Here is an 11,698-nt window from a genome sequence, read left to right on the forward strand (position 1 = left end):
GGGCGCGAGAAAAATGAAAACCACCAAATGGAGTGAACGCTCGCAACTTCCTTGAGCAACAGTGTAGCAGGGGCAAGGCTTGTGGCATATTACCATTGTCCTTGCCACAAGTTGCAAGTTCATTTGCCAAACAACGCAATACCCGTACCCGGATCGAGGCATTACATTTATTGCAGATGTATAGAAACCACTCATCCTAGACTTTACAAGATTCCTTTGTCTATTGAAAAATTAAGTTTTTTTAAAGTGTGTACAATAACCCAAAAGTCTATATTTGTATAGCTTTAATTTCTCAACATTCGAACTTTACCTTTCTAGATTAAAGTTTAATGTAAATTTGGATAAAATTTATGGAGCTACCATTTTCGATATATTTCGAAGGGTATAATGAAATTTTCTTTTGTTTTATCTTTTTTGTATAAGTGCGAATTTGATAAAAAAAAAAAAAAGAGAATTCTTTCAAAAATATTAAAAGATCAAATTCATAGATATTTTGGAACTGCCTAAACTAGTCAAACGAAAGCTGGGTATCTCGTTAACCGGGCGGACTTGCGACATGTTGTTTTTATACTCATTAACAAGGTAAAAACGGGTGTATGGGCAACTTTAATCCATCCGTTCATATGAAGTTAGAGACTTGAACCCCCTTGAAATATAAATTGTTATGACTATGTGGCATAAATCGGGAAAATCGATATCTGCCACAGTTCATGAACTTCTCTAAAGATCGACTAATCAATACTGCCTACTTTTAGCTGTTATTGGACTGTGAGCGAGTATTACGCAGTCGGTTGCATGGGACTGCAACATTCGCATTCGTTTTTTTTTATTATTGTTGTGTGCAGCCACAGACACTCGGCACTCGGAACAGCGAACTGAACCAGAACCAGAACCAAACGTAATTATTTCAATTAACTTTGCTAAATTTATTTATGCATGCGTGTGCCTCTGTGTGCGTTTGTGTGCGGGGGCGCTTACGCGCTTCTGGCGGGGGGGCGTGTGCACATTGTCAACATGCCCGTTAACATCCTTTAATTGTTGTCGTTCGCAGACGCGATTGCTCCATTGGATTTTGTTTGTCCTCTCTAAATGCTTTTAACTCTTCTGCATAGCTGATGATGTGCATTTAAGGTGCAGCTATTTCGAAACATTAAGGTATATAAACATATTTTTGATCTGTATCAACAGACGAGCCAATATAGTCTCAGTTTTATCCGATCGGCCCGATTGGCCGAAGCGGACCTCTGTCTTACATAGCTGCTATAGGAAAATTCGGTTGAAGATTGGGTTCTTCTAGTCGATAGTAGATATATATCTATATATGTTCAATCATTTTATAAAGATTCTAATATTTTTACATGATCGTGTGCTTCACGAAGATCGGACGCAGATTAAGAGCATTTTCGTTGACTAGTTGTATCCAATCCAAGCAAGGTTCTTTCATGGAAACCTTTTTGGTTTTCTAGATATCTTGACCAATATTGACATAGAGAACTTACTTATGACTAAAGTCTTTCCGCATTACTAAATCGATCGAAAAATTGAGAATTTATGAACTTAATGACTTCTGACGAAACAATCAACAATATAAAATCAGTTAAAGAGCCACCTGTCCACAAGGGTATTCAATCTTTGGCGTGACCAAACAGCCGCTCCTACATGTTTTGAGTTGTGAAAAGTTTTTGTTCTTCCAAAATTTGCACCGCTTGGACTAAATACGAGATCATATCTTAGGGCCGCGGACTGGACCACTGCCGTCGCGGTCTGGCCGAAAGGTTGGAATAGCGGGGTGGTGTTGGCTTTAAGGGAGTTCGGCACGCGGAACTGAAAATAAGCCGCCATTCATGCACATATAAACAAATAAACTATGCGGCGACTTTGGCTTTCATTCATTCCCAGGCATGCGAATGCGACAGCAGAGCCAGGGGGCAGAAGGGGGGCGGCTGGCATGCAATTGAATACCAGGCCGGGTACGTCAACGTCAACGTCGACGTCGACGTCGACGTCAACGCTGGCGTACAGTGAGTACTACGCGACTTACAACTGCAATTACAACTACAACCGAACGTTGCCCCGCTGCCCGTTGCCCCTCCACCTGTTGGCGCTACGCTCTGTGCAGCCGGCAGGCACAGAAGGGCATTGCCTGGCAGGGGTGGGGAAAGGGGTTTGTGCTGGGGGGTGTTTGGAGGTTTGCGTACAATGAGCCAGCAACGATGTTAACTGAAAAATGCTTTTCGCTTTGCCTGTTGACGGGAAGTTGGGTTAGCAATTGTGCCGGCGCTTGGGGTTGCCACACAGCAAAAAAAAACCGTTGAATTCAATTTTAAGTTAGCAGGAATCAATTTAATGTCCAATTAAAATTAGAGGTAAACAAAAGTTGGCATTAAAAACAAACCCAAAATGGTATTAAAATAATACAAGAAGCGATTTTTGATAAGATATTTTTTAAATAAAAAATGCCCGCGCAGATCGATTTTGTTTCCGATATACGATAACTTGCCCCGTTTCCAAGTAATCGATAAAAATCGATATCGAAATCCTTTTTTTTTTTTAGCAATTTTGGTAAATTATAAGATCTCGCAATTTTAATTCCCATTTAAATATTTTGCTTTTAAGCAAAAGAGAATAGAAACAGTTTTAGAAACTATTTAAGTCTAGAAAAAGATAAAATAAATAAATATATAAATGAAATAATTCCCTATGATATTAAATGTCAACTAATTGGGAAATAAAATGTATTTTCACCCAAAAATGGCATACAATTAAAGCCAAGAGGAATTAAATGTACTCCGACATTTTTTACTGTGTATTTGGTGGCTTGGCGGGTTGTAGGGTCTGAGCTGGAGCTGGAGCTGGAGCTGCCGCTGCCGCTGCTGGTGGTGGTTAGTTGCTGCTGTTGCTGCTGTTGTTGCTGCCACCGCGGCACTGTGGGGGCACATAGTGCAGTGAACTTGCCACCAACTAAGTATGCTATACGAAACTCGTTTAATTGGGAAAGCATACACCATAAGTAATTCATTAGACACAGAAAAAAAAAGGTTGTTGAATATTTATTGTTGTGGTGCACATAAGTATATAGAACCCATTTAAATATATATATGTATGTATTGTAAATCAATTCATGTAGCGGCTTGTACATTGGTATTTGGTGAACAGTTTTTAACTCGAAAGCAATTTGGGTAGTGTGCATTTACGCGCTTACATTAAATATATATATAGTATGTATATTGAATTTGGAAAATATTTTTGTGTTGGATTTTTGGATATCGTAATATCTTTTGCTCTTCAATTCCGTTGTCGTTTCATCAATGTTATCGTGGGGTCGTCATTCGGTTATGTTTCAGTTTCAGTTTCAGTTTCAGGGTAAATATTGTCCATGATCATATTGCCAATTATCCTTCTTGCTTCCATAGCCATGGTCGGGCAGAACTTTCGGGGTGCGGTACAAGCTTTTTGAGTAGTTCAAGTAGTCCTGGAAAAGGTTCAAGACTTTAGCAGCTGGCTTTGGCTCTTAAATTAGATTCAGCGCACTTTCTCGATTTTTCGCTGGCGCGACAAGTGGTACAGATCCAAGTTTTGAGTATTTGCCGGCTGCACCTGGAGCACGGCCGAGGAGGCCGAGCCATTCGTGGGCTTGGCGTGCGACTTGAGCTTCAGCTGTAGATCAATGGCCGGTGGCGGCTCGTGACGGATGCGCTGCTCAATCTCGTACAGCTCTTGCTAAACACAGTAAATGTACACAAAAGCTCAATGGGCAAAACGTATTGTTTGTTAAATTGGCCTACCCGATTCTTGTAGACCATGCAGCAGGCGCGCAGCGTGAAATAGTAAATGATCTCCACGCCGGAGAGCAGCGAGAAGCCCAGAAACAAACTGGCAATGCCGCCAAAGGACACAAGCAGATCCACCCAGCCAAAGAGCACCTCGCGCTTGTAGCGTATGATGGGCCATGTAAGGAACTCCACCAGCACGCCAGGCGTCTCCGGCCGATCCATGCTTTTGGTAAACAAATATTTTAAAAAAAGCAGAAAATCAAACGAGTCTTTGGCTTACAATTTCATGAGCTTGTCTATGTTGAATACGGTTTTCGAACAGCTCAGCTCGCACTGAAGACAGTCCTTGATGTTGGTTATGTTCAGCCTGTATTCGTTAAGGCAGGCGAAGTCCTTGACCGCGCACATGGGCACATTAGCTAATACGAATGGACGAACAAGCGAGATATATTGCCGAAGATTTAATACCCTTGCGAAAGCTGGGCAATGTACATTAAAAGTATCTGACATTTGCTTTTAAACCGGTTCAAAGTCTGACTTCCAATTTATTTTTTTACTATGAACCGAAAACAAAGAAAACCAAAAACGAACAAGAAGGCAAACCAAAACCCAAACCTAAGCCAGACTCAGTTCGAAAGCATAAATAGCTTGTAGCCCAACTGTTGGATTCATGTAACCAATTTTGGCTAAAGATCGGATAATAAATTGAATTGTTTCTATGAAGTTTTCAAAATATATGAGAAACCTATGTTTGAAAAGAGGCTTGGTCTTATGAACATGGAAAACCAGACGCACAAGCAGAGCTTTAAGGCAGGAAGCTGGTTCAAACTGTCAATCGAGCCAAATACAATTTGTATTGGTTTTGTAGCCTTCAACTAGTTTGTTAAGGAATATAACGAAGTTCTCACTTGGTGAGCTAGGTCAAGGTTTGTTGGAAGAAGAAATGTTTTCATAAAAAATATTTCTGTTCACTGAATAGTTCCTATGTTAGATATGTATATAATAAGTCGGCCCGATCCGGCCAACTTCGACTGTGAATCTATGTAAAGTTGCACAAAACTTCTTTTAAAACTAGCTTGCATTTAAAGCAGATAAATGTACGGGCGGAATTATAATAATTAACCGGCATGAGCATATCGGAGGCACTTACTTATGGGCTTGTAGAAGGGCGGATTGCACTTGCACAGCTTGATGGCCTTGTTCATGCGGCACTGCTTCATGCAGGATGAGAAGGTATATGCATCCTGAAAATAGTTCAGCTTGACCTCATCGCTGAAGATGCACTTGCGCTGGCCAATTGAGAGCTGGCGTGCATCATCTGTGGTGTAGGTGTTCTTCTTAGAGATGCGCACCTCGACCAGTTGATCCTCGGTCCAGTCGATTTGGGCATTGAAATCCGAGCCAAAGTACTCTTCGTTCGAGAAGATAAATATCTGCGAGGCAGCGATCATAGTATCCATGATGCATATATAAGGACTTACTGGCTTACCCGGGAGGTGCTGTTGGGCAGAAAGAAGAGAGCCCATTTCTTGTCCGTTTCATAGAGATCGTGAGGAGCACCCGTCTTAGAGCTTAAACGCAGAGTTAATGGAATTGTTTAGGTTGTGTTTACTGTGGCCGACTTACTCCTCGGTTGCCGTGGACATGAAGCGACTGTTGAAGGCGTAACAAAAGCCATGTTCCGTGTAAATCGGCTGAAAGTGATCGCAGCAGACAATATCCTCGTCCCGATATTTGCACGAGATGAGCGTACTCTCGCATGGGATATGCGCCCGGAAGGCCCAATCCCGTATGCTGCGCTCCGAGAGCAGCTCAGTGGGTATTGCCTCCGCCAGCATTTCGGCATCCCGGATATTATCAAAGTTAAGCGAGGTAAGCAGATCCAGAAAGGGCGTAAACAACTGCGCCTTATCCGCATCATAGTTCCTGTAATGATGCAAATTACAATAGGAGCAAGCTGTAGACGACGGTTAACACTCACGCCAGGGACTTGTAGACCTCATTGTAGGATGACTCATGATCAAAGGCCGCCTCTGGACACACCACCGTGGTGGGAAATACCACGTTCTGATTGTGAAAGTCAGTGTCCAGGCCGGTAATGGTCGGATTCGTTTGGAATTTCTCCCACAGGCTCATGATGATGACCAAAGCGGTCACCGCACCAATTGAGGTGAAGCAGAACCACATGAACTTCTCGCCGATGGGTCGACCCGTTTCCGCAATGTAGCGCACGCCATGCAGTGTGGAGTTTTGGAAGAACTCCTTCGTCTGGTAAATCAGACTGCGCCGAAAGATGACCAGCGTCTCAAGCAGCCGCTGCCGCCTGGTCATCACAACGATTGTCTGCTCTGGTTTCTCTTGCGGCATTTTCGTTTCAGGAACATAGCTCATGGAACAGTCCTGCAACGTGCCACGAAACTTTTGCAACTAATCATTAGGGACTCAATGCAATCAATGCAGCCTTCTGTTGTGGCCATTCGAGCCATTGTGCCACTAAAAGCCTTTCATTGTTTATGCATTAGTTACCCCCGACTTTGATTGAGACCCGGTATTGACCCCGTTGATGACGAAAGATAATTAAACGCAAACGCTGGCAAATGCCGGCCAGTGCTTATCTTGATGCCTCATTAGCGTATAGCGTAGTGTCCTGTTACCTGTTACCTGTTTCGTCTGGTCCGGGTTTGGTCTAGCCGCATCTGGCCACGGCATAGCTTGGTTGGCAGACGAGGTGGTCGCGTGCCGGGGTCCTTTTTTTTGAGCACGACACGAACACGCAGCAAACTTTTTCCTGTACTTATAATTGATATATTGCCCATCATATTATATGGAACTTAATCTAGTTAAAAGAGACCGCAAGCATATAAGTTGACTTGACTAGTTGGTCCAATCTTTGGAAACCTGATTAGGCGATCCGTAGTTCGCCCTAGAGCAGTCCAGAGTTATGTCGTGCCTCGGGGTTGAGCACGGCCCACGTCCAGCTCTAGGTGGAAGGGTGGCTCGACGCCAGCGACAAGTTGGCTGCATTTGGTTGCTCCATTAAAATGGCGCCAGCCGCGATCGTGGCTAGTGCTCGGAACTGCTATTAGTGGGCCGCTAGAAGCAGCTGCCGGGCTAATTGGTCGCTAGTCTGCACAATTTCCGGCGGCGCCGTAGTTTGCCAATCAAAAGCAAAAATAAAATAAAAATGAAAAAAAAAAAAGAGTGCGGTTTGAATGAATAAACTGAACTCAGCTAAACACTCGCACAGCAACCGGCAAGAAGTTCACAAGTTTTGTGTGAACTTCTGACACGGCGAATGGTACGACGCGACGGCGCTTTGTTCGCCTGGCCAAGTGGCTACAGCCAAAGCTCCGGCTCCAAGCAGAACAAATGAAGTGGTTTCAAGTTTCAAGTTGCCCAGCATCGCAGACAGGCGGCAGACTACCGAACGCTGAACAAAAGGGCTGGCGATCACGAGCTGATGCTGATGCTGATGCTGACCCCGATTCCGTACACCAGATAAGTGCAACAGCCTGGCTGAAAAGGACCTCCATCCACATTTGCAATCCTCTGTCATCTTGAGTTTCAAACTGGCGCCAGAGCGCAGCGCTCCTCCTGCTCCTCCCTCTCCACAGTAGCGCTCCCTGCATGTCCAACATTTTAAACAATCATGTCCCTGGCGTAGCTGCTTCAACCACATCAATTATGCACTAATACCAATTTGCAATTTCCCAGCTCTATTACAGGTGCTGCAGGTGCTCCACTCCACTCGCGCTCTAGGACACTTTATACAAGGATGAACACCAATCTTTGCCTGCGACTGCGACTGCGACTGCCAACTGGCAACTGGCAACCGAATGCAATTACGCGATCGCGACCCACTTAAATCGAATGCCGCTATATACTCACATATTGCCATACCCTTGTTAAGGGTATTGTCGCTTTGTTAGCGATTGTGTAACACATTGCAAGAGACAATTCTCGAGCAGTATCAAAGCTTTAAAGCACTTTTCATTAAGAATACAGAGTATTACTATTATAAATATAGGATATAGTTAGAAAAACCACACGAAATATATGGAATATATATTTTTTTAATGACTTTTATAAATGTCATACTTGATAACTAGCATCATGTTTTTCTTAACTTTCCAGACATGGGCGAGCATCACAAAGCATGTCCATAATTAATTTTCACATAATTCGATTTAAGAAAGAAATGAGTTTGCAGCTGATCAGCTGCGCATACTTTCATTGTACAGATTTCCACACATATTCCGAACTTTGTGGCGGACTTTTCAAAATCCCAAAAACAATTGTAAGCGCGACTGAAATTTTCCACACCTACACCACATAAGGTAAGTACAGGTTGCAAAAATTCAGACTCCTAACTGTCAGAGAGCTCGCATCCCATCTAATGGGAATGTAGTGAGTGTAATTAGCTTTAACACCTAATTCAATATCGAAATAACAATATTTTACTATCCCATATACGAACTGCAAGCCCAATTTAATTGAAATCGAACAACTTTATCATAAAGCTCATAGCTCTTGTAGACCAAAGTTGACAAATATCAATTTAAGTTAATATTTATAATCAATATTAATTAATTGAGTTGCTGCATAAAAATCAGGACTGCACACTCAAAAAATAAATAGTCGGCGATTGGGCTTACGGATTCGAACCAGCTCCCTGCCTTGAATGTTGGTTACTGAACCCGTCTTTCCACATTCATGAGCCCAGGCTTTGTTTCAAACCATAGTTTGTCATATATATTCGAACTATAAAGAGTTCATTGCACATAAAGAACTGATCTTTAGATTTGATCAGATTTGATTAGTCAAATTCAATTGCTGGGGCCGAAATTATTCATGTCTTGTGTGTCTTTTGTGTTCTCATTAAACTACCTTGAAGACAAATATGATTTGATCTCTAATCAAAATGGGCACCTAACAAATGTGTTTATATGAATGCCCAACCATTGCAGTCAAAGTTATTTATGTTTTGGAGCTGGATCTGTCTCAAAAGCTGTCCTCTAATCAAACTACATTGATGATGTTTTTGCAATAGTATATTAAATAATAATATATAGGGTATAAAATCTTCGACAACCCGTTTATAACTGTTTTTATATTTTCAAGTATAATTTTTTTAGTTTCTTTAGTTTTTTATTCAATGACTGAACTGTTTCTTATCAGCGATCATTTGTCAAACCGTTGCGAGAGCCTGCCTGGCCACGAAGTTCCACGAGTAAAGAAAAGAAAAAAAATACACAAGACGACGTCGGGGGAAGGGCAATTGCAACAATTTGTTGGCTCCAGTGCCGCGTCGGTTGACAAAAATCAACGCCACCGCCATCTGCACGCTTATAAATAAGAAATCCAGAGTCCACGCAACTGAAACCGAATCCCGAGCCATTACCTTAAACCAAGTCCGAAGTCAAAGTCGAACCTGCCAAGTGAAACTCGTTGTAGCCTCGCAAGGCGGGGGGCAAATCCGCGAATACACGGACAGAAATAAATCAAGAAATTCGAGCTTGAATCAAGTTAAGCCCAAATTTACTGAAAGTATGTTTAAATCGAATCTAATTGATTCAAGTGTGAAAATTCTTCTTTTAAGTTACTTTTGAAGTGCGCAAAAAAAATTAAATCAAGTTTTGCTTGATATGTTTTGCAGCCGTATTGAAAGCATAAAAGGATCAACAGATTTAAGATTTAAGTACACTTAAACTAAGCTCAACGATTACTTTCAACTGGAAAAAAGCTAATATCATTTTAAATTAGGCCCATATAGCTTATATTTATATTATTATAAGACGGTTTGGAGCTTACGAATTATACTTTATTTAATCCTCTTCAGCTTGATTCGCGCCTAAAACATTCTGAATTTTCAATTAACGCATAAAGTGACCAAATTTTTCTCTCTGTGTACGTGCATAAAGAGAAGCAGCAAGAACAACATGAAGCTTCGCAGCCCAATTCTCCTTCTGTGAATGTTCTACACGATCCGGCTGAGAAATAAGCCCCTGCGTGTGTGCGTGCATGTGTGTGTGTGTGTGTGCATGTGTGTGTGTGTGATTAATGGTAATTGCTTTTATGGTTTTTTGCTGTGCTTGCCACGCTTTCCGCCAGCAATTTGTTGTTGTAATTTCGCTTTTAGTCGCAACAGCTGCCGCCAAGCAAAGACTTAGTCACAGCCACCCAAACCGCACCCCCCCCCCCTCGCTACCCACACCCCCACCCAGCACACCGATCCGCTTAACCCTGAACTGTATGAAATAGTTGATAACGTTTTTAGATGTGCCCTTTCAGAGCACATATGTCTGTATATATATTAAAAAGTACGCTCTACTCGAAGTTGATTCCCTTTTCGATGGATTTTTTTAAATCGTTAATCGCCGACTTTAATGCCAACTTTTCCACATCATTGAGCTCGGGTAGTCCGTGGTTCTTCTCGATGCCCTTGGGGCCAAAGCTCAGCGGAGTGGCGAAAAAGCATGCCTCGGTCAAATCGGATTGCACATAGGCGCTCTCGATCGGTGCTTTCTCGCCCTTCAGGCCCTTCAGAAGGGCATCCGCAAAACGATGGGTTGCATATGCTATCGAAAGGGTGGCCGACCCCTTGCCCTTTTTGGCCAGAACAATCTCATCGCCGGCCATCTGGATGCGGTGGACAAGAGCTGCTATGCACTCCTCATCGGCATTTATGGCGGGCTTGCACTGCGAAAGGATGGGCAAGATGGTGATGCCAGAGTGTCCACCGATGACTGGAACTTTCACTTTCTGGGGATTGATGTTCAGGAAATTGCCAATAAATCGTTCGGCACGCACACAATCCAATGTTGTGACGCCGAACAAACGATTCGGATCGTAGACCTCATTCCTTTTGAGAACCTCGGCGGCCAAGGGCACCAGCGTATTAATTGGGTTCGTAACGACCGCAATTAGCGCATGCGCCGAGTTTTTGGCAATTGCGTTAACTGTTTGGATAACAACGTTTGCATTTATCTCGAACAGCTGTTCACGCGTCATGCCCGGCCCACGGGCCATGCCGGCTGTGATGATCACCAGATCGGATCCCCTGACAGCTTTCTCTAGCTGTTCTGGACCCTGCATGCCCTTCACATCAATCGCTGTGGCGACGTGCGACAAATCGGTACTAACACCCTGCACATTAACCACATCATACAGCATCAGCTCCGTAATCAGCGAGTTATTCATTAGCAGCAGAGACAGCGGCTGACCAATGCCGCCGGCAGCTCCAACAAGGGCTACCTTAAAGTTACGCCGCTGATCGATTCAAATCGGAGACATATATATTATTATTATCATCGAAAGGCTTCTTCCCCGTTCTATTAGCTGGCTTACCACTTGCAGGCGACAGGCTAATGGACTGAGGCCAGCCCAACAGATGTGACGTGAAGCTAAAAGCGAGCTCCTAATTTTGCCACCAAACATCATCAATTTTAAAAAGAACAGATTAAGAAAAACTACAAATTTTAAAATATTGTCAAAAATTTAAAAAATTGGCAAATTATGAAGTTTTACTGTGTTCTGTGACATTACTGTGTTCTCTTTGTAAATCTATCAGTAATAGAAAAAATTAAATTTTAACCCAGGAGCCAAACAACAAAACTTTGCCTTAAAAAATATACGTTTAGAAGAAAATGAAAAAATCAAAAATATTTGATTATAAATAATTATAATAATTAATTATTTTCACTAAAATGTACATTGTATTTACGATGCAAGAGTAAAATTCGAAATTGTTCTATGAATAGTACAACTTTTTTAGTTCCTTAGCAATATTAATGAAATACGTTCCTGAATAACTTCGGTGTATATTGACCGATCTTAGGGAAATCTTCAGGGCATAAAAATGGCTTTGAAAATTGTATTTGTATTTAAGTCTAAAACTATACCGTCATGAATGTGAATTTTTTTTT

The 11,698-nt window shown here is 42.3% G+C and overlaps 2 protein-coding genes across 2 annotated transcripts; both read right to left on the reverse strand.

Moving 5' to 3' along the window:
* Window positions 1-3,044: 3,044 nt before the first annotated feature.
* On the reverse strand, window positions 3,045-6,191 carry ppk23 (pickpocket 23). The gene is made up of 8 exons (XM_064680933.1): window positions 5,755-6,191; window positions 5,400-5,699; window positions 5,263-5,344; window positions 4,924-5,206; window positions 4,054-4,192; window positions 3,786-3,996; window positions 3,532-3,720; window positions 3,045-3,472 (listed from the first exon to the last, which is right to left on the reverse strand). The coding sequence occupies exons 1-8, from the start codon at window positions 6,162-6,164 to the stop codon at window positions 3,359-3,361; spliced, it is 1,728 nt and encodes a 575-aa protein (XP_064537003.1). The 5' UTR covers window positions 6,165-6,191; the 3' UTR covers window positions 3,045-3,358.
* Window positions 6,192-10,043: 3,852 nt separating this feature from the next.
* On the reverse strand, window positions 10,044-11,310 carry LOC135427423 (malate dehydrogenase-like). Its single transcript, XM_064680936.1, has 2 exons — window positions 11,121-11,310; window positions 10,044-11,042 (listed from the first exon to the last, which is right to left on the reverse strand). The coding sequence occupies exons 1-2, from the start codon at window positions 11,211-11,213 to the stop codon at window positions 10,101-10,103; spliced, it is 1,035 nt and encodes a 344-aa protein (XP_064537006.1). The 5' UTR covers window positions 11,214-11,310; the 3' UTR covers window positions 10,044-10,100.
* Between the last annotated feature and the right edge of the window lie 388 nt (window positions 11,311-11,698).

The sequence above is a fragment of the Drosophila montana genome, unplaced genomic scaffold, assembly GCF_035044405.1.
Source record: "Drosophila montana isolate Dmon_TW-CO22-7 unplaced genomic scaffold, ASM3504440v1 contig_2178_1, whole genome shotgun sequence".
Lineage (NCBI taxonomy): Eukaryota > Metazoa > Arthropoda > Insecta > Diptera > Drosophilidae > Drosophila > Drosophila montana.